The 27,174-nt window shown below is 38.8% G+C and overlaps 1 protein-coding gene across 1 annotated transcript in view; it reads right to left on the reverse strand.

Moving 5' to 3' along the window:
• Positions 1-21,523: 21,523 nt before the first annotated feature.
• The window catches only part of hh (hedgehog signaling protein), a 485,104-nt gene continuing 479,453 nt past the window's right edge, over positions 21,524-27,174 (reverse strand). The window contains exon 3 of the mRNA XM_067138820.2: positions 21,524-22,606. Within this exon, the coding sequence (XP_066994921.2) occupies positions 21,954-22,606 (653 nt within the window). The 3' untranslated portion in view covers positions 21,524-21,953. The remainder of the gene's footprint in view (positions 22,607-27,174) is intronic.

Consider the following 27,174-nt stretch of genomic DNA (forward strand, 5'->3'; position numbering starts at 1 on the left):
TCGGGAGATAGTAGGTTCGAACCCCACTGTCGGCAGCCCTGAACATGGTTTTCCATGGTTTCCCATTTTCACACCAGGCAAATATTGGGGCTGTACCTTAATTAAGGCCACGGCCGCTTCCTTCCCACTCCTAGCCCTTTCCTATCCCATCGTCGCCATAAGACCTATCTGTGTCAGTGCGACGTAAAACAACTAGCAAAAGAAATATACAAATGATCGTATAAATGGGGTTAAATGAAGGAAGTAATTCAATACAAGGATAGTTCGATAGCAGTGTTACAGTAAGGCTTGGAACTACAATAATATTGAGCGGCTTATTAGCTATGATTTCAGTAGATCGGGCGGCACCCTTCGCAGTGAGTTGTGTATCGTATCGAAGATTAGGGAAATTTAGTGGGTCGACTAATGACCAGTAAAAAATATTAATACCTAACATTCATATCCTGTGATGGTGACCGGCTAGTGTGTGATGCTCCGAGATTAAATTACTTGTGGAGAACTGGAGTATGCAAATGAAAGTATCGATATCGGGCTACAGGACAAATACCGATATAGGGCTAGGGTGCTTGAGTTTATAAATATCCTTAGTCATAACAGAGTTATAATGCATGACACAATTAATGCATTTACGATAAATTAGTTCTTCCTCATTTGCACATTTGACCTCCGAGAGCGTCGGGTTTGAGGACGTCCTGTGAGCAGTCCGCCGTACCCAAATTCCGACTTGTTTTTTAGTCTGCTCTGGTAAGGATTCACGGCCTGTTTCTAAACACCAGTTTCTTCCACTACATCTGCGTTTCCTGCTTGGTAATTTTTACGGTATGTACGTTTTATGTGATGTGCGATCTCTGCCCATCATTATTTGTTTGACTGAATACGTGTAAATGTTGGTGTCAGTAATGATCTGAATTGGTGATTCCTCTGAACGGTAGCAGAATTTCGTGCTTTCCACCAGGGTATCCTACCGAAAAAATAATCTTCGATAGGATAAATCTTATCCAGTAGTTTAGGATTTCCCCCCCCCCCCTTGTTTGAGTGTTGCCTGTGTGTTCCATGGGTTACTCAAAATATTTTAAGTCTTCGATTATCCGTAGTAACTTTGTGCCTTTTCTTAATTGCCTTTCCCTTATTATTTGGTTCTTGTGCTGTGTTGTTGTATTTTATATGGAGGGAGAGGATGACATGAATATGATCTTGGGAGAACGGCTAGATGGATTGTGCTTTTGTATATTTTCCTCTCGCCGGCCCCGTGGTGTAGGGGTAGTGTGCCTGCATCTTACCCGGAGGCCCCGGGTTCGATACCCGGCCAGGAGCTATCTGGCTGTGAGATAGCGGCCACGGTCTAGAAAGCCAAGAATAACGGCCGAGAGGATTCGCCGTGCTGACCACACGACACCTCGTAATCTAGAGGCCTTCGGGCCGAATAGCTGTCGCTTGGTAATCCAAGGCCCTTCAAGGCCTGTAGTGCCGTGGGGTTTGGTTTATAATTTCCTTTACTTCACACCGGCAGAGACGGGTATTATGGCAACGATGGGATAGGAAAGCCTAGAAGTGGGAAGGAAGTTGCCTTGGGCTTAATTAAGGTACAGCCCCAGCATTTTCCTCGTGTGAAAATGTGAAAACACGGAAAACCATCTTCAGGGCTGCCGACAGTGGAGTTCGAACCCACTACCTACAGGATGTAAGCTCACAGCTGTGCACACCTAACTACACGGCCAACTCGCCTGGTTTGCTTTTGTCAGCCTACAAATTCACCATTGTGCATTTAAGGGGTAAAGAAGAAGTTGTCGCTGATTGTCTGTCCAGAATGTTTGACGGAGTCGAGTCATCTGCCGACAGCCCGGATGAGAATCCTTGCGCTTGTGGAACTCTCGTTATTCTTCAAAATTACGCCTGGAGTTTACAGATACTTCCGAGTACCAAAAGAACGGTCGAGAGTATGCTGACTTGAGCAGGAGTATCACCGAGGGATCCAACCGTGACCAATCCTATAAAATTAAACGGGATATGTTGTTCAAAGTGCTGCTATCAAAACATTTATTCATGCTGATTTGAGGCCTTTGGTCATGAACTAATTCCACGATTCTTATTTAGGTGCTCATTTTAGTCAATATAAAACACTACGTCGATCAACGGTGCTGTGGCATTAAACTGAGCTCTTTCTCTGCAGCTTTCAACAGCGCCTTGCACGAGTCGATTGGGCAATAGTCCTGCGGAGCTGTTTTTTGGGAGGAGTCTTACTGATCCACTCTAGTACCAATTAAAAATTGACTACCTTACTCAGCCATCTCGAAATAAGAATATAAAAGAGAAGTGAAAAGACGCTGTTGAATATCTGAAGAAAGCGCAGGGGCAAGTAGCGAGAAATTTCAACAAAGGACAATGTCTGGTCCCATTCAACGTCGGGGACCTCGCTGTGGTCAAATTGTTTCCTGCCAGCTCACCCATTGACCACATCAGGGGAAAGCTAAGTCAACGATGGTCCGCCCCAAAAGGAGCGTTGAATTCTTGAAACTTGTAACCGTAAGGCTGCAGGACATTGAGGGCAATAAAATGTTAAAAAGCTCATAGTATCCTTGTTGAAAACCTATCACCTCAGGCAGGTATGAATTTGATTCTTTTTCCCGTTTATCATTTCTGTTTTATGATCCTTTCTTATCATATCGAGTTAAAATTATGAGAGTTGTATCTCTATTTCACAAGTTTGAAATGTTTGTGGATATTGCGTAACAAGTGAGTCACAGAAGAAAGAAAGGAATATAATTGACACAAGCAGCCAGCAAAGAAGACGATCACATTAAAGCAATGTTGACATCATTAAAATGATCTGTTTTCAGATGTTTGGGACTGATACAATTGTTGTATGAAGAAAGGTAATAGTGTATAAATGACGATAACCATGAAACTTTGTAAATAAAACTGATTGTAATTAGGTCAAGTTAGTTATAAGCTCATTTAATTTTAGGGATGCGCGCCATCAACCTATTTTTATTTTGGGTAAATGAAACGCTTTTTGGCTGATCACTGAAAAACAATCCATTTCTGGGGCTAAGATATTTTATCCAGTTTAAATTTTAACTGTCGTATAAGTTTATTTTCTAGCAATATAGCTGCTCCTGAACCAACTCCGATGTCACTCTTGCTTCCATCTGTGAATATTTGAAGTTCGTCATTTTGAGATTCGTTGATCTCACTAATTACGATGTTCTCTGCTGGATGAAATGCGTTCAATTCCCACTGCAAAATCTATTAAATTATTTCGCCTCATTTCTTTCAAAACGGTGTATAATCTTGTACTCTCTTCTGCTTTAATAACAACAGGTGTCTATCCTGTAATGATACACAGTGCTTCATTAGATATAGCCCGGAAACCTTTTGCGATTTTGATGTTATAAGCCTTTGCACTCGTACGTAAATTTGCCTTGTGCATTCGTTTTCCATAGCTACAATCCATACAGGTGCTCCGTACAGCAGCAGAGGTTGTATTGCTCCTTCACATACTACCTCAAGAGCCCCACGTTGAAGCCCCCAACATACTTTAGCTGATTTCGGCAATGCATGAATTAATTTCGTACGCTTCTCAGCTGCATGGTATATTCGGTGCTTAAAGTTAAGCTTGTGGTCAAGTATTACCTCCAGATATTTCATACTGTCGACGTGTTTCGAGGTACTATTACCGAGGTATATCTTTATATCTTTTTCTTATCGTCGTTTTCTCCTGGTAATGAGCATAGTCATTGATTTCTGTTCATTGAAATGAATTTTATTATTTTAGCCCACGTTGCTGATTTGTTCATATCCAAGTTCGTATAGCATTCTATTTCTTTAACGGTTTCCCCTTTGACGGCTAATATTAAATCATCTGCGATTGCTACTGCTAATGTGCGTTTTGTAAATTCAAGGTTAAGCAAAGAGTTGTACTGCATATTCCAAAATCCCGGTCCACATCACGAACCTTGTGGGCAGCCCTTACTTACATTTGTCTCGAAAAATTCGCCATTAACGGTCATGAAAGCTGTCCTTTGGCTGAAATAACTCCTTGTCAGATTGTATAAAGTTCTTGAACATCTGAAGTCTCTTAAAGTTTTTAGAATATTCGGCTACCAAGCCGCATCAAAAGCTCCTTGGACATCAAGGCTAACAATCACCACTATCTGAATTGATTATAAAACTTCCTTAACCAACATCGCAGCCTCGATAGTACAGTACTTCCTTGTGGAGGGAACTCGTATCGGTTGCGATTTATAAGATTGTTAGTATAGATATCATGCATTATTATTTTAATGATAATTTTCTCAAGTACATTTCCTCCTATATTTATTAAACTTAAAAACCGGAATGTATATACTTCTTGCCTACTTTCATTACCTGGTTTTATGATAGGTATTATTTTAGCACTTTTCCGTCTCTTCGGGAAACATCCTATTTTTAAGCAGGCGTTATACAAAGCTGTTACAATCTTGGGAAACTGTTCAAAGGCTCGGAGTAATATCCAGTTACTGATGCCATCTTCACCTGGAGCTTTATTACGATATAGTGATTCCGGGAGAGATGGCGCACCGAGTGAGATGGCGCAGGGTAGGCCAGTGCGGCAGTCGCCCGCTAGATCGCTCGACCACTGCTTCTCGTATGTACAGTGTGTACGTGAGAACAAAAGCTATCTGTTGGATGTCACATGGTGCGAGTGATTTCGCCTGAAATCATGGATATTTCTGGCAAGTACGTCTTCTCTACCTTCAAAGTTTTGCTACGGCATGATATAAAAGCCCACTGACTGGGTTGTTCAAGTTAAATTAACTTTGCATTGGCACAGGCGGGTGACTAGGTTAGTCAACGACTATGCTGGTGTGATATACGCCATGTTGGGCCAACGCAGTTCTTGGGGCAGGGGTTCGCCATCTCTCCCCAAATGTCGGGAGTGTTGGCGCGCTACATTTCCGGGAGAGATGGCGCGGTATTCTTTGAATTTCCATTTAGGTATAAAATGTATTTCCATCCTCTGATCAGTTTGTTAATAAAATATAAAATATATTACATAGCCTATATGCATATTTTTAAAATCCTGTGTCAAATTATACTAATTATGGAGAAGAGGAAGCAGCTACAGCCTAATCGAAGTTTGTGGTACATGCCTTTAATTAATCTTTAAAGCGTAACATCTCCAACAAAAGAGAAATTTCAGTGGACGAAAAGAATAACGTGCAAAGAAAAATTGCAACCACTGCCACAACGGGAGAGTAGGAAAGGAGAAAAACCTTATTCCAATGAAGCAGCCAAAATGATTCAAGATGGGCAAAATAATGCAATATCCGATTATTGCAACAAGTGTGTGGAGTGCTGGGAGAACTATTATTTGACAAAAAAGAAGGATGATTGGATTAAGTGCACCGTCTGCAACAAGTGGCTGCATGAATTGTGTTCAGTGTTTAAGAACTTGTGTAATGATTGTGGACGGGAGAGATTAAGCAAAAACATATCCTAAAAGGACTGAGGGATAAATCTTGAAGTTTAAATAAATTGATTTATTAATGACCAAGAAATAATAGACAAGTGAATGTAAATAAGGTAAATAATTGTATTAAACCTGTAATCATGGTTTACTTCTTAAATTCTTCCCTCCTTAGCATATCAATTACATAACACCATCTCACCCGGACACTACGGGAGAGATGGCGCAGGTGACACACTTTCAAATAAACGATCTCTTTCTGTAATCTTCTTACATTAAGACCATTTCCTTCAAAAGGCAGTGAGGAGAGATATAAGGAATGATGACTAGCATAAAAATAAGCTAATCGAAATGTTGGCGAAGACTTGCTGCACGATCATTACAAAATGTGCGCCATCTCTCCCCGACTTACTCTATATGATTTCTATCGTATATCTATTTTCATATGGCGTTATATGTTGGTCATCACCTGTCATTGTATTATCCTGAATCTGAGCTCTAACATGTTTCTCTGAACCATCTTCATTCTGGTCGTTGTCGTCTGGCAAAAGGCATTCAAGCATATACTTTACTGTATCACTTAGACGGTCGTTAGGGTTCCATCAGGCTTCTGAAGAGTATTCAGGATTAAACCTTGCTTCTTCTTACCTGAGGCAAGTTTGTACACCTCATTCCATGGATTAAGTGAAGATGTCATATTACAGTACTGCTTCCAAGAATTCATTTTCTATTCTTTAATTTTCGACTGATATTTTGCTTTTTCTTCATAGTACTGAGTTTTACGATATTCCCTCAGCTCTTCATTGTATTTTGTCTTTTGGTATCTTCTTCTAAATGCAGTATATCTTTTTCTCATAATGGTAAGATCTTCTGACCAACAAGGAACACAATGGTTATGTGTCTTTTTTCTTGGTGTTTTTCTTATTCTGAAGGACTGATGGCACGCTGTTTTCAAAGACTCATAACATGTATCTACAGCACATTCAATGTCGTCCTCTGTTGATATTAAAGAAGATAGCGTTCCATCCAAATCTTCTTTTTCAACGTCCACATCAGAATGGGAACTTCTTGAAATTGCTTCTGTCAGTTTATCATCAAATGTTTTATATTCCATGCTTGCCTTACCTTTCATCTAAGTATAAAATACCTATCGATCAGTGGATTGTCAGAGGCCTGCTATTCGGAGCAAGAGGCGCCCTCCCTAGTCAGACATCGAACTTCCTACAAAACTTGAAAGTTCCATTCTGCGAGTTAGAAAAAATAGTAATACAGATACTGAGGGACTCTCTGCAAATCATTCACTTCCATCTGTACCTGAGAACGTGATTGACATTTCTCCCCCACTAACCCCGGGAAAAAAGAAGATAACAGCTTCAACGATTAAATCTTCATTTCTTGATATTTTTAACCTCCATTGAAACTGAAACTGTATTCCGGATCCAAATGGTCACCCTCACTGGAGGACGGACGATTTATTTCTTTAATAAATCTCTCTCTCTCTCGATTTTCTCTGCATATCTGATAATGCGATATTCAAATTCTCTCTTGTTGGTCCTCACTGATTTTCCAATCCGTTAAGGTAGTAAGCAGTTTATTATTAACAAGTGACAAATCAACATTGCTGGACCCTCTTCTGCTTTGGAAAATGTACAGGGCGGATACTTCATTCATTGTATGAAGCTGTTTGCTGATCAGATATTCTTCCAGGATTCTGCCTCTTGAGTTTGTTAGTTTGTCGTGCCATATAGTACATCTAGAGTTACTATCAACAGCAATTAGTACTCCCAGTTCTTTTGAAAAGTTAAGTATGTTATCAATCTTGACAAATTTTTCATCTAGCTGTTGAGTAATATCACAATATGCTAACTATGAAAATCTTACTTTCCCATAAGCTATTTCCACAACAACGTTGCCCTCGTCTGATAACTGTGCAATAAGTAGAGCATCTATTGCATTATTTATGACAATTACGGCTGTCCTTTTCCTTCCAAAACCTGCAGTATACACTTTGTAGCGCTTCGTAATACCAATTATACTATTTTCAATTACATAGGGTGCTTGAATAATCAGGATATCAGACCCGTCTTCGTTGGGTAACTGCAATAGATTGTTAGTCGCCACCCGCGAGTGCTCAAGATTTATTTGACTGCACTTGATTGACCAAAGTGATTCTCTGCTTTTAACATGTATGTTTTATTTTATTATAAGCATTTTGACTTTCCATGTAATAATCAGTCTTACAAATATATTTTTCTAAAACCGCTTGCAGGCCTGGACAGTTCTTGTCAAGTGACGAATGACATTCAGAAATTTTGCTCTTGCTGTATTTCTTATAATTATGTAATTCAATTTCTGCATTTATATTCAAAGTCAGATGTAGTACACTCCCGTAGCTCATGATTACCAACACATAAGTGGCAAGTTTCCTGTCCTCTGCAATCCTTAACCTGTGATTGTAACTGCTACATTTAACACATCTCTTAGCGACTATGTAATCTTCGACAACACATATCAGCCAGCCTATTTTCAATTTGATCTTCAACAAAACTTTCCTACTTTCGGATCCTATTTAAACCACCAATTTCCGTCAATTACTCTTTGTCTTGGAAATAAACATCGCCTTTATGTTACTCTCTACTAGATATTGATGTTTCAGCATTTTCAGTCGTTATGTCTTCCGGAACGTCATGTATTAATAATCTAGGATTCGTTAACGGTGTACATTAACTTCTAGTTGCTCCCCACATGCATTGTTTATATGTTTTAAATAATTTTTAATTTATGCTTCCCGTCTTAAGGATTTGAAAGAACGTATTCCTACTTTAATTTCCGTGGGATTTACTTTCAACTTCAATAGTTGTTTGACCGATTCGACTGACTGGTTTCCTTTAGGCTTAACTGTTAACTTGTAGCGCTTCTCAGTGTTTGCAGATCACTACCTCCGAAAACAGTTTACGCCGGTTGTCTAATACAGAGCCATGTTGAGCTTGTACGTTCCATTGGCACGTCAGTCGGAACTCCTTGACATACAGCATTCTTAATAACGTTAGCACGAGTTTCAATTTTCATTTCATTAACCTCACATTGTAGTTCAATGTTTTGCTTCGTTTTTTCCATCTAAATCTTTCTTAAGTTTCGCTAATAAATTCCTTATAGTTCTTACAGATTCATATATCGTCCGCTTCAGTTCCTTCTTCACATTTCCACTTATTTCCGTTGCAATCACTATATTATCAAGAGCACTCACTAATTGCTGATTTAATGTATGTATGTATGTATGTACTCTGGCGTCAGCAATGTAATGCCCCGAAGCCTATTCTTTTAAATCCTTTGACGGTTTTTTTGATATTTTCTTTCTCTTCTAATAATATTCTCTCTGTTTTAAACAAGTTTACTGATACATATGTCTCCAAAACTTGGGTAATGTCCTGTCAGAATGGTGCTCTAAATCATCTCCCCACGTCTCACATAATCGGTTGTTAATGTTTGCACAATGAGTCTACTTCTAAAGTCAAAGAAATAAAAGTTTTACGGATAATGTTTAATTACCTAAAAAAAACTTATGTATTGATACTAATATAATAGAAATTGAAGCGTAGTGCTATATAAAGGTGGGTACAAACATAGAAATGAATTAATCAGGCACCACCTGGCACCCTATAAACGTACAACTTAGTGCTATGCAACTTGCAACCCGCAATGGCTAAAAAGAAAAGGGGCAAAAATTCAAAACGAGGGTGTCGGAGATAGTAATAAAATGTTCAAAATTGGAATTTATAACTCAGAAGCAAAATTATAATTTTCCTAAAGGTCTAATTCGTTTTTAACTGATTGTAACACTCTTTGCAGTATTTTATTCTACTAGTAATATATTAGGCCTTTGCTGGCAAGATGCAGTGTTTACAGTGCACTATGTCTTCTGGTATGGGCCTAGAATAAAATTGTTGCTTTCATTGACCTGTCTCAGTCTTACACTTGGCTTTGACAATATGAAAGTGGCTGAGGTATGAGTGATGCTAGTAATGCCATTCCTTATGCAGCCAGTCCCTGCTATGAATGATGTGAAGATGTCGCTCATAGGGTCGGTTGTTGCACGCATTTCAATGGGCTTGGCAGACTGATGTGCAATAGCAACTTCTGGCTCGGTGAGGAAAGCAACGGGAAACTACCTCACACCTCATTTCCTTAGTACGCCTCTTCAGTGACACCTAGGCCATCTATGACAGCTAATGGTGAACCTGTTGAGGATCCAACCAGCCTTCGGGCTGAATACCCAACACAGTAATACCTTAAATCACATATCATATTCAATTCTTACAAACCATAGCCCTAACATACTTTTAGGTAAAATAGTGCTACCTTCCTTGGAGAATAAATAAGAAGAAGAAAAGAAGAAGAAGAGACTCCCGAAAATGTATCAAGGGGAACTTTCGAGAAGGTAATGAGATATACTGAAAGTCGAAGTGCTGTGAAAAGGTGTATAAGAATGAAAATAGATGCGAAATAATTAGGCGCGTCTAGACTCCTGGGAGAAAAAGCAAATAGGGAGTTCGAAATTGGAGTTCAGATGTAAAACGGTATAAGTACACAAGAGTAAGCATTTCTGTTTCAACGAGCTGGAAACTGATGAAATGGCTTTACTTTTTACAATTTTAGTTTGTTTCTTGGCGTATGAATAAGAGAATAAGGAATGCCCTGTGGTTGCAAGGATAAAATCTGCTTTTCCTCTGAAACCATTGAAGCTAGGCACTTCAAATTGTTACAGTTTATAGTTTAATATCTTAGGCTGTTACTGAAACAAGGGTATTTTTATAAGTGCATAGCTAAGGAGGTCTTGTTTTGTGAAACAACATTTTTATGGTATTTTTAAAATATAGGCTACTTTTGCTAATATAATAGCTAATATACAGATAAATTTGAAACAAGTATTTATAATTATTTCCTACATATTTGAAGCTCTTATATCCAAAATTAACTTAGAAAATGCACCTTAAGTATTAAAAATGTAAAATTACGGTGAATGGGTTTCAATGTTAAAATAGCAATGCATGCCAGGTCCTTACCTTGGATTCTCTGTATCTTCTTTAAAGTCCTCTCCTAGTCCCTTTTTGACACATCTCCTTTCCATTCTGGCCTGAAGGGCTAATTTTTTGATGGCATTTTAAACAAATCTTAGTCATATCACGTCACTACGCAACTTAACAACACCCAACATTCAACCCTAACACTTGCAGAACTTTGCATTTTGTGATACTTCCCTGGTTAAAACATGAAACAACAGATAATGAAGTGTGGTGATACCTACACGCACTGTTTCGGACAGGCGTTTCCAGATGACAATGTTGACGCATTCGTTTGGGTTTTGTGTCCTACTGTGCAGGCATATTTTCAGAATATTTTTGTCAGAAAGATCCCTGAATATTAGTTTTATTTCATCCATAATGGCAAGTGGCAAACTATAGGAATGACCATATTTCTCCTCTGTTACTTTACTCCTGCTAAATTTACTCCAGCTTTCTGCCCCTGAAGGACACAAGCCTGTACAGGATTTGCATTACTGGAATAATGTAGAAATACGATGTCCAGGCAGCTTTCCTCATTTTCTTCCACAGTATCAGTATTTTGCCTGATTGACAGACCAAAGTTATTCTGGAGAGTATCAGTGATTGAATAAGACAATCTGTTTTGTGCTGTAATGTTCTACCACCGCTAAGTTTCTTTCCCTTCTTGTCTCCACATGTCTCTGAACGTGACCAACGCATTCCCATTTGGTTATATTTACATCATTTCCATAATGTTTAGAATTATGAACCACTTTGAAGGCCATAGAGTCACCATCCCCCAAGTAATATAAATACCTAGCATTGTATCACTCAACAGAACGTTCAAAAATTGAAGTAAGTCAAGAGACTTGGAAGAGTCCGTTATGTCTACTCTCAGCAGAAATCATTAAGGTTCGAAAGTTAAGGAAGAATCATAATATTTCTTTCTAGGGCTCATTTTATCCGGAATCGGAAAAATAAGTGGGAATGAAGGGTCTCGGGCCACGTTTAAAGCAATTTAATGTTGCATATAAAAGCCTATTTCGGCCATTTTATTGTTTCGGTCTTATTAAGTTCATTTTAGTGATATAAGGGCATATTTGGTTATAATCTCAGCATTTTTGTTTCAACTGAGGCGTTGCTAACAAGGTAGGTGTTATCTGCGTCGAGTTTCAAACTCAGGATTTCCAAGTACTGCAGTAGATATATTTTTTTCTTCATTTTACGGGAACAGCCAGGTAGCAGGTTTATAATTGATCCCAAGAGGTAGCTGCTGTACGGACGTCTTTTAGCACATCTTTCTGGACAGGTTAGATTGCAACACTGTACGCATGAGCTCACGGAATGTGACGATAGCCTTTGAATAGGATGTCATTCCAGTATATATTATGACTGATCGCGTTTTGGTACTTAAGACGTTTAATGTTAGTAATACTCCAACACTTGCTGCCTATTCCTCAAATTCAGGTCATATTTGATAGTTTTTGCTCATATTTTATAATTGTAGGACATATTTTTAGCTAGTTTGTAGGACATATTTAGCTAGTTTTATGGCATATTTGCTTGCATATTTTGTACATATTTAGGTCATAAACTTCCGAAACTTGATCATGATAATTATATAATATTTTTAAGAACCCACTCGTAGTTACGATATGATCATAATTCATACACAATTTTAAAGAGGACATTTGGAATATTAAAAATCAGAATGACTTAAAATGAAAAATGTTTGGCAAAATACCCATTCCGTATTCCCTACATTAAGAAACATTAAATTATGATGCCTTCTATAAATAAATAAGAAATTTGTTCCAAGAACCTTTTTTTTTCTTTCTGAAATTTGTAATATATGAAGCCATTTCTTTTCAGTTTCGACTCAGCTACTGCATATCTGCTATGTTCTTCAGTCTTCCGAAACACTGGAGAGAACTGAGGACTGTATTATGATAAGTTCCAAACTTCGAGGTTTTAACGATTTAAACAGAGATAAACATAATGTTTGTACATTTCTAAATATGTTTGAGTGTGGTTATATAATCTGATGATGCTCTCTTGAGAACTTTAATTAAGTCGTTTATTTTTAAAGTGTAATTCTGTTACCACAGGTTTTCTTTTTCATGTAGTTTATACATTTACTTATTCAAAATTAGTTTCGGCAGAGTGAAGAACCTGATAGTTATACAAAAAGTCTTAAACTGACTTAATATATTGGAATGTTTTCATGGAAGGACTTAGTGTTAAAAGTAAGTACAATATACAGCCCACTTCACGAATTTTTCGGAAAATATCTGCGTGATACATGCTGACAGGAGTAACCATTTGAATGATGTTTGTTTCGTTCTTCAGGAGTGAACAAGGATATCATGGGAATTGTGAAGAGTGAGTAAACAAGACAGGTGAAATTAAATAACACAACACAGAGTTAAATATTTTCAAGATATTTACAATTATATAAAAGGATCTCTCTAAGTACAAATATATTCAAAAATATAATTTAAAGAACGTGCTTAATGCTCGTTCCATCACATTCAACCGCTCGCAGGCGAATAGTATCAATCTATACAGAACATATACATACATAACAAGCTAAATAGTGAGTAAAGGCCACAGTTCCTTCACTAAACTCAAACAAGGATATGGAATGTGCTTCCAGTGGTCACTTCTATCTTCTACCATGTACACTGCAACATCAAAGACGACCAGGCTAAATTATATGATTTCACTGGGTTGTACCTATTGTTAGTTAAGCAACTACTGAAGAATCGTTCCGTATGGATTAGACATTCTCATATTTAAGCAATTAACTGCTTAAAATAAAAATGCACCTTGCACACGTTCAGAAAACTGTTCAAAACTCTTTCAAATTTTGAAATTCTATTAATTCAGATGCATTACTTTCTGTTAATTTCAACATTTTACACATAAATCGTGAGAAAGGTTATTGTACAGAACAACCTTGCTAAGAGAAGTTTAACAAATACATAACCTGTGAACTTTATGAGATATACTGCATTCTAGTTGTAAACCGCACTTCATTAATTCCAACTGAAAAAATAGTCTTGTGTAGTGTGAACAGATGATACTTGTTGATAATTGCCACCATACATATACACAACATAATTGCTGCTTCAGTTTACTTCTATGAAAATTGCAGGCCGGTAGATATTTGATGGGCGTTTTTAGTCGGAATTTCTCCTGCACCTCCAGACGAAAATTGTAATGCAGTAGATCCAAAGAAAGTATAAGTGAAAGGGACAGTACTGATGGCAAGCTTCAATAAGAAAGGCTTCAAATTCAATGGTAATAGCAAAAGGTGGTTAAACTTATCTTCATAAAGAATAAAATGAACTACCACGTGGACATGAAAGTAAATTAGATCACGACCATCACGGTGTAGAGGCAAAAGTTCTCGACGCCCCGAACGAATAGCATTATTTATTTTTTACCACCACGGTGTACTGATAATCCCTTTATGTCACAATTTTAAACAAATTTGTTTTTAAATATATTTCTATATACAAATATAATTCCCTGATACACATGAACCTCTAGATAAGAAATCCGCAAGCAGATCGAAGTCACAGCCTTGCATCCTTATACCTTACCCTTATAAGAAAATGTACTTACTACTGTGGTTGCCTGTATCATTTCGTTACTTGAAAGTAATAAGTTCTTTCTATGTTACTCGTTATTAGAGGAATAAAAGAAAGTAGTTCGTGAGCTGATAATATATTTATTTAAGTTTTTATCATAATCAGAGATTAAAAAGTCTTTCAGAGACGTAAAAGGATAATCCGGGTAAGTAGTTTAATAATTTTCCATTCTAACAAGGGACACTCTTGACCTCACATACTCTAAACTGCACGAAAACATGCTTAGAGTATAGATCGTTCATCACAATAACAGTGGTCTGCGACTTTTCCAAGTAAAACTCAGCAGTTGCCTGACAGCGCGATTCGGTTGCGGGTTACTGTATAAACCATGTACTGTATATTGTCATCACGCGGAGAATTAATCCCATAAACGATATCAAAATATTAGAAGCAAAGCAGCGACTTGAGAATATGGAAACGCAATCGCAATTAATGACATTGATTTCGCGAATATTTTATATAGCATACGCTGGATAGATATACTGTACTGATTTTGAAAGGGAGAGAAAGCCAGTACCTAAAGAGCATTTCAGTACTTTTATCTCCAGACCAACAGGAAATGTCAATTCAAAGTGAGTGCGAACTATTCCCACCCGAAAGGTCGAGGCCCAATGTATCAGAATATATTGACGACAGCACACCGGAGAACATTCCAATCGTGGCTTCAACTCCCACAACATACTAATGAGGTGCTATATGAGCATTAGACTTAAATAAAATTGCAGTTTAATTTTAAATTATGCGACTAGCAAACGACGAAAAGGAGCTCACTTCAAAGGAAACTGACTGTCACAATAAGAAAGATGGAAAAAGAATGTAGCTAAATCGCACCTATTTCTATATTTTTTAATATACAATTTGCTTTACGTCGCACCGACACGGATAGGTCTTATGGCGGCGAAGGGATAGGAAAGGAGTAGAAGTGGGAAGGAAGCCGCCTGCGCCGTGACCTTAATTAAGGTATAGCCCCAGCATTTGCCAGGTGTTAAAATGGAAAACCACGGAAAACTATCTTCAGGGCTGCCGACAGTGGGATTCGAACCCACTTTCTCCCGAATGCAAGGTCATAGCTGCGCGACCCTAAACACACGGCCACTTGCTAGGTACTTATTAGTGTACGATGTCTGGTCTGGTCATTCAGATGAAAGTTTAGCCAACAAACATGTTACATTTAAGATATTGTCACACACAAAAAAAATATATATATATATTGCCAACCTCTGGATGTGGACTTCTTTGCGCAATATTTTTATATGAGAAGGGTCGCAGATTTTGTGAGACTAATATGTAAAAAACCACAAGTATAGTTACACGATCGTCATTTCACCCTTATAATTCACTCTATGGTATACAATCATTTTTTTGTACAAAAGTACAAACCTGTGTTGCAGTATCCTTGGAAGAAGGCAGATTATGACATTCGCATATCCATATCATCTGTGGCTTTTGATATTGGACTGTTTGAATGCGGAAGTGACATTGAATGTAAAAAATATGTGGCTTTAGTTAGATGTGCACATTGTTGTCTTCCACTTTTCTTTAATCACTTCATTGAAATCTACCGTCTGCACTTTGAAGACTAATAGCACTATCACGTCAGTGGATCAAATGCATTTTAAGTATCGTTTTTGTGACACTGTCGATAAAAAACGTAACAACATTCTCACTACATTGAGTTATGGGTGGGTTTTTTTCTGATATTCTATTGATATTATGTTTCCTTGCGTTATCAAAGTTCCTCTCTTAGGACTTGAATAGATTATAATTCAGATGTCTCTTGAGGTAGAATGGGCCGTTTTGCATGGTAATGACTCTGATCAGTGTTATTGCGATGAATGATGTATATTCTAAGCATGTTTTCGTGAGGTTCAGAGCGTTCGAGTTCAAGGGTGAACCTAGTAAGAATTATTTTAAAATATTGAATACTTCGAAACCATGTTAGTTGTGGCATGGATTATTTAATTATAAATTAATCAAAAGGAAGCTTTATAGAATGCCGAATGTCATTATGGCAACTGACCGGTGTGTATCTGTTTTCACAAATCATAATACAACTTTAATTGAGAAAGGAAATATACGAATATTATTCTCAAATAGTCTTAATGATCTAGTTTATGAACGTGCACAAGAGCATTCTAACAAAACAAATCAATAAAATTTTTCGAAAATTCACAACACAAATAATTTTCCTTTACTGTACTAAAGAACTATTCCTGATGAGTTTACATTTGTCTTCAAACTATAATAAAGCACCATCTCCAACACCTTCGTTTCGGGCTTAACTGAGGAAAAAAGTTGTGCCTCCTCACTGCCAGGATCTAGAGAATTTCAAGAAGAAATATTGGAACCTGGAGATAATATTAAAATTATTATTTTACAAAGCTGTGAGAACTGTTTCTGCATACTTCACTTTATCTACAACATTTCATACGCACCTTCCTCTTACTTGAACAAGTAAAGTATTCGTAAAGTACATTGAATATTTTTTCTAAAAAGAGGTGGAATTTATTTCGACCAAAGGTTGTTATGGCAAATGCCTTCTGAAGAACTGAAGGAAGACATCTGTGGATAACGAAAAGCAGTTCTAGAACTAAAGTAATGTATCAGGATAACAAGCAAAACGCTGCTATTTATGCATAAGTATACAGTGAATAATGAAATAAACAATCTGACCAAGTACTATATTTATTTTGATGTTTACCCTGCTCTTAGAGCAGTGATCATCACTTGCAAGTTTGCAGAGTTGTTCTAATGAAGGAACTATTGGTGTTCAAATGCTTCAAACTGCACGAAACTTGGCAAGAAAGCTCAAGTATGGCCGCTGAAAACGATTGTAAGATTATTTGTTCAAACGAGTAACTTCAAGGTAGGCAGGCAGGCCTAAGTAATCGTCTTTCCTGTATTGCACTTATACTGATAATATAATTAATTTCTATGGGGTGATTTCCGGTCATTTACAACGTTGCGACCAAATGGCATAACATAATGTTACTGAACACAACTACTTGAAGGTTAATCGACTGATCAGAAGCGTAATATTTGAGCTTTCCTTTTAATATCCAGAAGCGTTCGAACACAAATAATTCCCGATTAAATACACATTTTAATACAGGAGATGCACATACTTGCCAATCCAAGCCCGCCTTCTTCCGAATCCATACAGAGTGGTCGGAAACAACGTGAAACGAGAATAACATTTTTTTAATACGTCGATATCTCGCGTCGTTGTCATTTTATTAGTTGCTAAAGTTAGCCAATCAGATCGCTTCGCGGGCGAATTCATATGTTCTTTACGATGCGGTGTTGCTATATCTGCACCTGGCTTGGTCGGGCTTGAGAGCCATGCCGAGAAATGAGCATCAAACACTAACACACCGTGGGTTTGAGCTAGTGCCACCGTAGCGTGCTTGCTATGGGCCGAGCCTGTCAGCAGGAAGGCACTTCTTCAAGTCCCTCCCCTGGAGAAGTTTATTTTTCTATCGGCGATCTGTATGACTAACTTCAGCGGCTGATAAAATGGCAACGGCGCCTGATATCTAATTGTTTTTCCCAATTATTGTAATTGTAGTTATTGGCTTTTAATGATAGGTTACTTGTGAATATGACCAACGCTCATATACCCGGTTCACATTGTTTCCGACCACACTGTATAAACAACATCTTTATCTGTAAGTTATGAAAACGGTCATTTCCATTAACCTCCGGCTCCGAGCATAAGACTTGAGGTGATATTTATTGAGATAGTGGGATTGTATCTATTGTTTGCTCTTTCTCGATTTGTACTGGCCGTGTCGTACCAGTCTCGAATATAAAGAAACAGGAATGATACTAACACTGCTTCCACTGTCAATTTACGTCAGTGGTGCACAACTTGATGATCAGTGAGTACTGCACAGAAATAGACAATGATAGGAGAAAACTGGAAACTATGCAGCACATTTGAAAATTCACATAGTCACTACTTCGTTCTCTTAAGGAAGAAGGAAGACAAACGTTTAATTTGCTAAACCTGTGCCTGTTTGCGATTTCTACAAACTGCGAATACCAGCGTTAGAGAGAAAATACCTGATGTGCTGCTTCTTAGAATGGAAGTTTTGTTCCCCAAGTTAATAAGAGAAAGGTTATTTATATCAAGTTGCTTTATTTAACACTGTGTTTTACACATGAGCTTATCATATAACTTCTAAAGGCGGTAATCATATTTCCTTCTGGAGTTAAGATGTATTATACACTCTTCTACCCTCACCCAAGCTCCACCTTGCAGATGTTATATTTATTCAGAAGCGTGGGCAATATTAAGAGAGATAAATTTTGGAATAATTTACTATATCTATGAGTATATTTACAATGTAAATTTACACAACGTCATAAGAAATTTAATTTATCTTAGCGAGAAAGGCACTGGAAGTTCCTCCGAATATTTTCCCCTGCCAAAGGCATTCAGTCAGTTGCTATAAGTCTTTGCACTGTTCATTATGGAATATATCTTGGAATCGAGCACAAACACATCAATACTACGGTAAGGTTAGATGCTTAGTACATTATTCTGAACTTAAGATAGTCCAAAATGTTAATAAATGAGTTAGCTGGAAATGTATCCACACTCTGAATATTTTAATTTTGTCGCCTGAGCCTTAATGGTCGGGTTTTTTGAAAGTATATATTTTAAATTCGTAGGAATTTGAAAGAAAATGTATAATGTGTTATTTTGTTCAATAATTATTTTAAAAATTACGAACCATCTTATTTTTAGACTAATATGATGATAATTAATAGGGGATGTATAAGTATTGAATACTCACGACCACATTAGCTCACATTAGAAGTCCAGCGGTTGTGAACAGAGTAGTGTCAGCTAAATTGTGTGTTACCGTAGGTCAAACGTCAGAGCAATTCCATGGTTCGAATTCAGATTGTGCTGTACAATTTGAGCTCTGCAATAAACATCTAGTTGACATGTTATTAATTACACTGAATGGCATAATAGCTCTACGTAACTGAGTTCCAGAGTACAGAATTCATATAAAGAACTTTCGTGGTCTCTAAATCCTACATCAGTCATTCGGCTGACTTATTAATAGAAGGAAATATAAATTTACTTCATGAAGTATATTGGATAAATTACTTTCCGAAGCAATGAATTCAGGCGAAAACTGAAAAGTATGAACACTTGACTACTTTCAATATGGTGTTGCATATTTTTACAATTTTACAGTGAAACCCCTTCTATACAACTAGCTTTTTCTTATTGATACAGTAAAGAGAATACGGACACACGTTATACGATGAGATTTAATAGAATGTATCTGTAACGCATTAAAGCCCAAATTATTTTGCTATATAATTTTTAGTAAAAACATATCGTTAAACCATTACAAAAATATAAACTTCTTTCCAAATTACTTAACTCATACAGGACCTTAAGAGGAGTAAAATGCATTTTACGTAATGTAGAAAGTTATATCAATTTATATCAAAAACAATAATACTCTGCAAGCTACTAGCTTTTCGAAATGCAAAATAATTTTGACTGAACATTTAGTTACATGAAAATAAAATTCAAAGTAATACTAAACGCCAATTTTTCAGCTTTTTATGAACTGTTTTCTTTTTTGCAAATTCATTCCGCGTTTTGCGTATCTTTTGCACGTTACAGTATGTTTGAAGACCAATGTGCGAATTTGAAAATAATCTGTCGGTTATCTGTTTTCTTATACGCTTATAAATGTAAAGCTATGGTGCTACTTCACTCAAACTTCATGCTTTTTAGATGTACTGTAAGGGCCTATCATTTCAAAATCCCTTAATGTAGTGGGGGTTGTGGTGAAGCATGAAACAAAGTGTCACTAGTATTGTGCTAACGAAGAAATTTTATAGAATAAACAGTATCAAAAAGTAATTCTAAATAACTTTTGTTCAGTTTCTGTACAAATATTTTTCAAAGATTTCAATTGGAATTTTCGGATTATCCCTGAAAGCAAGTCCACTGTGGTAACTTAAAAAGGTTGTTCTTCTAGTAATAAATCGAAAATAAAATTCAACTTCGTTGTACCAATAATTGCATTAAAAGAACGAATATTATGTAATGAGTCAATTAGCCCTGTCCCTTATTTTCTTGCTATAAATCTGAACAAATCTTCTAATAAGTATACTACTTCGCCAACCAGCTATAAAGTAATGCTTCTGAAAATTGTCTGAAACCCTACTGTTTATATAATACTGGTAGTAAATGCTCTAATTCACATACTAAACCACCTTTACCTAGAACTTCAAAGAAGTATTCGATTACGGACAGTGTTTGTGCTTCGAATACTTTGTGATATATTCCATGGATGGGGTTTAGACTAATTTTCATCTCTATGCTGTTCTTTTCACTTAGAAATAGTGTCTCAGGAGAACATTTCACACCAAACGGCGGGCACAATATTTATTTAAACTCCAAATTAGGAGTGTTTTTAAAGCACTTCACTGAATTTCCAAGGCTTAAATTCTGCTTACTCGGTCATTACAGAAAAGCATTATAACTCTCTTAACTCCATGCTCTCTCAGACTAAATTTATTTTTAGAATACGTAAATATGTACCTTAAAATTGAACGTAATGGTCACGTTAATGGATGTAGCAACAAGGAAAGGGTTGGGATCATTGTGCGCTATTCATAAAATGAGAACAAGATAATTTTGTACTGAATGAGGAGCGTGGAGTAAAAATGAACAAATGTCTCCTACGTTCTCACCATTGAAGTAGGGGCCTATCTGATTTCAAATGACATTACTTCCCTCTTACGTCCATCACAAATTATGGTATCGCTTCCAGAACACGGAGATTCAAACAATAACAACTCAAACAGTAGGTTTTGATAATTTGACAAGTAATTAGTGTTTCAGGTATGACATATCCTTTTATACGGAAAATAATAATTATGTCGTCGCTGCACCGTCAAAACCTTGCATCCCACAATGTCCTTTCTATTCATTCTTCTCCTTAAGACTGGTCACGCCTCCCAGCCACATATGGATACGCAGTCTATCAGAACAAACTTTGTTGTGCTCATTTTCGCATGCAAACGTGTAAATGAAAATGAATCTTACTCTACCGTACTCTAGGAATGTATGTTTGCATGACATATTTACGCACTACTACAGTATAATGCGTTTAAAGTTCATTTTCGTTTACCCATCAGCATAGGAAAATGAGCACAACGAACATTGTTCTGATGGACTGAGTATCCTAATGAGGCTGGGAGGTGTGACCAGTCTTAAGGAGAATAATGGTTAGGAAGAGCATTTTGGAACACGAGCTTTAGCCGGTGCAGCCACGGTGTGCCCAAAATTAATTTCAGATAGAAACAGTTAACAGAACTTCTGAGAATGGCAAATGGCCGTCCCACATTAAAAAAAAAATTGAGAGTCTGACTTAAGTTGCGGTATGATCCTTCATGATCTTTGTAGATCAGATTCAGTTTCGAGAATAGTATTTATAATCTGCAAAGTAAACATCAATTTTCGAAGCAACAAGTCACCTACCTAATACATGTTTATGTGCACTTTATTGAGGGAAGCTTTGTTTTTGAAATCACTATTAATTTGAGCGATATTTCTATCTAAATAAATGAGGAGAAATTAAGAGTCACTCCACGATAATGCGTGAATAATTTACTTCTTTGTATTGTGTACCTTCCGATAGAAAATTCACTGGAGCTTCTGAGTTAAAATGCTCACTTGTGCCACTTTTCTTATAGAAAATTCTGCTTGTGAAAGAATGTAATGGCCGTATGAACGGAATTAAATTGTTAGCCTGGATAATGTCACTTGTAGAGCATTCGCCCTGGCAGCACATACTGAGCCAGGCTGTAGAGGAAACTGGCGTACCAGTGTACTCCCGAGGTGCCCGCAGCGGGGGCAGTCTTGGGCGTGGATGAAATCATTGCTCGGAGAGATGCAAACATGCGTATGGGCGCGAAGGTCCAATGAGCCAGACGATGACTGCTGACGACTGCATAACAGGATGCTACGACATCGTCCACTACGACAGTTCCGTGCCTGGTTAGAGGCGCGTATACTCCGCTTGCCATGACTGCCTCTACAGAAGTGACGCGCTCCAAGACGGGGGCGGTATCCTCGCCACCGCCGCTCACCAGTACGAAGTGGCCCGGCTGAATCCGCTCGGCGAAGGTGGGACGCGGGGTGCCGGTCGCTGCGGCCAAGACGAGGTGGGATGGTGTCACCGTGAGAGAGCGCCCCGAACTCGTTTCGAGACGCACGAACTGGCGAGACTGGAGAGGGTCACGGTCCAGGAAGAGCAGAACCTCGCTGTACGTTAGCTTGCCCGTGCTCAGGTCGTAGGAAAGCACTTGCTCTCCTGGTCGAAGATCGGCCAGACGCCGCCGCTGGCCGTCCATGGTTTGAACTGTGGCATTCGCGCTGAAACAACCACCTGACTTCGCCGCTTGAGAGGACTCTGTGAACAAACAGAAACATAGTTCCAATGAGCATTTACAAACTGGAATACAAGGCAAGTTAAACAGCCATCTTGCTGGACCACAAGGGATTTCTGGAAACATATCAACAGATTATACTGCAATTCAAATAAGAGTACAAAATTTATATACATACTTTTCTTTTAGAATTTGCTTTACGTCGCACCGACACACATACGTCTTATGGCGACGATAGGATAGGGAAGGGTTTGGAGCGGGAAGGAAGTGGCCATGGTTTTAATTAACAGCCGCAGCATTGGTCTGGTGTAAAAATGGGAAACCAACAAAAACCCTCTTCAGGGCTGCCGACAGTGGGATTTCGAACCTACTATCTCCCAAATGCAACCTGACAGCTACGTGCCACAAATTACGCGGCTACTCGCTCGGCAGTATACAAATAAATCCCTACTTTACACCGACACCATCTTAAAATGATAATGGCTGACTTGATTTTCATTATTTTTTTTCTAGTTGCTTTACGTCACACCGGCACAGATAGGTCTTATGGCGACGATGGGATAAAAAGGGCCTAGGAGCAGGAAGGAAGATGTTGTGGACTTAATTAAGGAACAGCCCCAGCATTTGCCTAGTATGAAAATGGGGAAACCACGGAAAACCATCTTCAGGGGGGCCTACAGCAGGATTCGAACCCAGTATCTCCCGGATGCAAGCTCACAGCCGCGTGCCCCTGACCACACGGCCAACTCGCCCGGTTAATGAATTTTAATGAAATAAAAATATTACTACCATTCTGTCGGAGTACCGGAATTTTGCCTTGGAAAATGGTTCTTTAACATGCTAGTACATCTACTAACACCAGTCTCTCGCACTCTTACATAGTAATTGACCGATCTGGGTTCGATCCACAACTTTAATCACTGAATGCGAGCGTCTAAGAAGTTACTGTACTCAAATGCAAGCAAACAAACTTACAGTTTTGCGTGACAGTAGATACCGTGAGCCATGGGACCTCCGGTTTTTCTTCGAAATCGAACCACAGGTTTTCATTTTAAATTTTCCACGTGTACTGGCTTCGATTGTATTAAGGCGCGGCGGCCGTTGTGAGAAGCCAGTCACTAGGCCACTCTATTATCACGTCCCATTTTACTCGGGCAATGTTGATAAATATTTGGTCTGGTATTTAATAATAATAATAATAATAATAATAATAATAATAATAATAATAATAATAATAATAATAATAATAATAATAATAGGCACTAAACTCAGTCAACAAGCATGAAAATTGGTAAAGATATAGGCCTACTACCTTATTGGAGAATTGAGATACTTATAACTTGCGGCTCGGATGAATTTCTCCAAAATTTCAGTGAGTAGGCCTACTTAGGTTGCCGGCCCCATGGTGTAGGGGTAGCGTGCCTGCCTCTTACCTGAAGGCCTCCGGTTCGATTCCCGGCCAGGCCAGGGATTTTTACCTGGATCTGAGAGCTGGTTCGAGGTCCGCTCAGTCTACGTGATTAGAACTGAGGAGCTATCTGACGGTGAGGTAGCGGCTCAGTTTCAGAAAGCCAAGAATAACGGCCGAGAGGATTCGTCGTGCTGACCACACGACACCTCGTAATCTGCAGGCCTTTGGGATGAGAAACGGTCGCTTGGTAAGCCAAGGCCATTCAGGGCTGTAGTGCCATGAGGTTAGTTAGTTTGTTACTTAGTCCTACTTATGCATTTCTGGTAAATGGATATACGTGAACTGTCACAAAATACTTGGGGAGAGAGATGTAAATTGCCTCAAAGGTAACATCCTGCATATTCTGAAAAAATCGTTAGAATTTAAATTCCCACCTCATCCATCCTGGAAGTGGTTTTCCGTGGTTTTACACTTCTCCTCCAGGCAAATGTCGGGATGGTACCTAACTTAAGACCACGGCCACTTCCCTCCCTCTTCCTTGTCTATCTCTTCCAATCTTCCTATCCCCCACCAAGGCCCCCGTTCAGCATAGCAGGTGAAGCCGCCCGGGCGAGGTACTGGTCATCTTCCCCAGTTGTATCCCCGACCCAATGTCTCACGCTCCAGGACACTGCCCTTGAGGCGGCAGAGGTGGGATCCTTCGCTGAGTCCGAGGGAAAAAAAACCAACCCTGAAGGGTAAACAGATTAAGAAGAAGAAGAAGAAGAAGAAGAAGAAGAAGAAGAAGAAGAAGAAGAAGAAGAGTGTGCATTTCTCTGACGATGATAGCATGTGGCCTCCGGAGAAGCCTGGTGCAGGTCTTTCGAGCTGACGCCTTATAGGCGACCAGTGCTGAAGACGGCAAACACTTCCTCACCCCCTCTGAGATATCGGAATTAATCAATGAATGTTATAATCCCTTACCCGCAACAAAAGCCAGCACGGAGCCGGACTGCATTTCACTGAGAGCAAGCGTGACACAGAAAAATACAACAGCTTGGTCTTTCAGATTTTTATTATTTTATCCGCGGCGAATGTGATAATGGGAACTTTTATGGCCTACCGTTTCTTAGTCCAGAACTACTACTACCAAAATGTATCCATTCTTCCCCTGAAGGAGGAGGCGGGCCTCTTATACGGTAATGCCGTCTCTCAGACCGGGAGATTTGTTATGGCGAAGGAGATTCTCGGAGAAGGCAAGGGTTTGGCGGCCGTGGCCTATACAAGGAACTGACTTGGCATTCGCCTTAGTGCAGGAGAATGGAAAACCACGGAACATTTTCAAGGCAGCCGAGGGTTGGGGCCAGCCGGGGGGTCCAGCCCTCTTCCGTCTCCCGAATGCAGAGGCGTAGAGCCACGGTAGAGCCGTGGTCACTCCTCCTCTACTCGGTTGGCCGGTCGGAGTGCAGAGCTGTTGGACCACAGATCAGCCGTGGCCACTTCGGAGTCGAGACCCACTCTGCATCCACCGACCTCGTCCAGAAGAATGAGTGGTTGCTTAATCGAGGACTGAATGTCAAAGAAACTAAAACTTCACGAGATCGCTCTGGAGAAATATATTATCTGCGCACTTTTTATCGATAGATTTGTGTACGGGTTTGAGGAGTAAGGAGGGAGCAATTCCAGTTCCAGCAGTACTGCCAACTGAATGGAAATGAAATCAGAATTGAATCGATAATATGATCGATCGATATGAATTTTGCTAAACCTTTGTTATCTTAAGCCAACAACTGTGTCTCACACACATTATATAACATTATATCCTAACATTTCTCGATGCGAATCTTATTCCTAGAGTGAATTCTATAGTTTGGCTTTGCTGCGTAAATAACAACAGTACTAGTACGTAAAGGGTACGCCAGATGTCGCACAGCGATGCATAAGCGATTCATAGTTTGTGTTTCGAAAGTTGCCAGTACGAATCTCGAAGATTGCCGAGGTCGACCAATTCAGCACTAGGGTGTAAATCTATCCAGAAAAGGTGCGCAGATAATACTATTTTTTGGACACTTTAGACTGTTAATAGAAACTGCCTTCGGAAATATGCTTATGGTTTTTCAATTGCATTCGCTGTATTCTACCAATGGCTGCGATGTTTTCTATGCAGATTTTGATCGCAAACTTCTGCCATCATCAACTACATATAGTCACATTCAACTTTGTGAAAGTACATAAAACATTTCAGACGAATACTTACATAAAAATACGTAGTACTACGCAACAAATTACATTAAGGAAGAAAACTCATTTAGTGAAAACACAAGACATTTTAGATAAGGCAATGCGCGAGTATATCAGTGGATAAATCACGCGTTTTGATGCTACTGACAAAGTGTGACACAGAAACAAGATTTTAAAAACGAAATCAGAATATTTAATTTATACTCACGGGACTAAATTCAGCATCCAACTTGCTGCTTATGAGATGTGTAGTTTTTAACACTGAGGGCAACATTTCTAACCACGCGAGCCATGTAGGTTGCTCAGTTCCAACTCTGTAGGAAGAGGGAGAGGAAGAGTTCTATGTTTGTGAATATTCACGTAAGAATTTGTGGCAACTCAGATATGCGTTTGTGACAATTCGCATATCTCAAACTGACCCAAACGAAGTTTTGGGCCGGGCTGAGTGGCTCAGACGGTTGAGGCGCTGGACTTCTGACCCTAACTTGGTAGGTTCGATCCTGGCTCAGTCCGGTGGTATTTGAAGGTGCTCAAATACGTCAGCTTCATGTCGGTAAATTTACTGACACGTAAAAGAATCCCGGCACCTCAGTGTCTCCAAAACCGTAAAAGTAGTTAGTGGGACGTAAAGCCACTATCATTATTATTATTATTATTATTATTATTATTATTATTATTATTCGAAATTTTGGGGTAGCATTTATTAAATAAATATTTAATAAAGCTGTTGCTTATTAACAACGTGTGGTATAACAATATCACACACCGAGCTCGATAGCTGCATTCGCCTAAGTGCGGCCAGTATCCAGTATTCGGGAGATAGTAGGTTCGAATCCCACTGTCGGCAGCCCTGAAGATGGTTTTCCGTGGTTTACCATTTTCACACCAGGCGAATGATGGGACTGTACCTTAATTAAGGCCACGGCCGCTTCCTTCCCATTCCTAGCCCTTTCCTGTTCC

This window comes from Anabrus simplex, chromosome 1, assembly GCF_040414725.1.
Source record: "Anabrus simplex isolate iqAnaSimp1 chromosome 1, ASM4041472v1, whole genome shotgun sequence".
In the NCBI taxonomy this organism is placed as follows: Eukaryota; Metazoa; Arthropoda; class Insecta; order Orthoptera; family Tettigoniidae; genus Anabrus; species Anabrus simplex.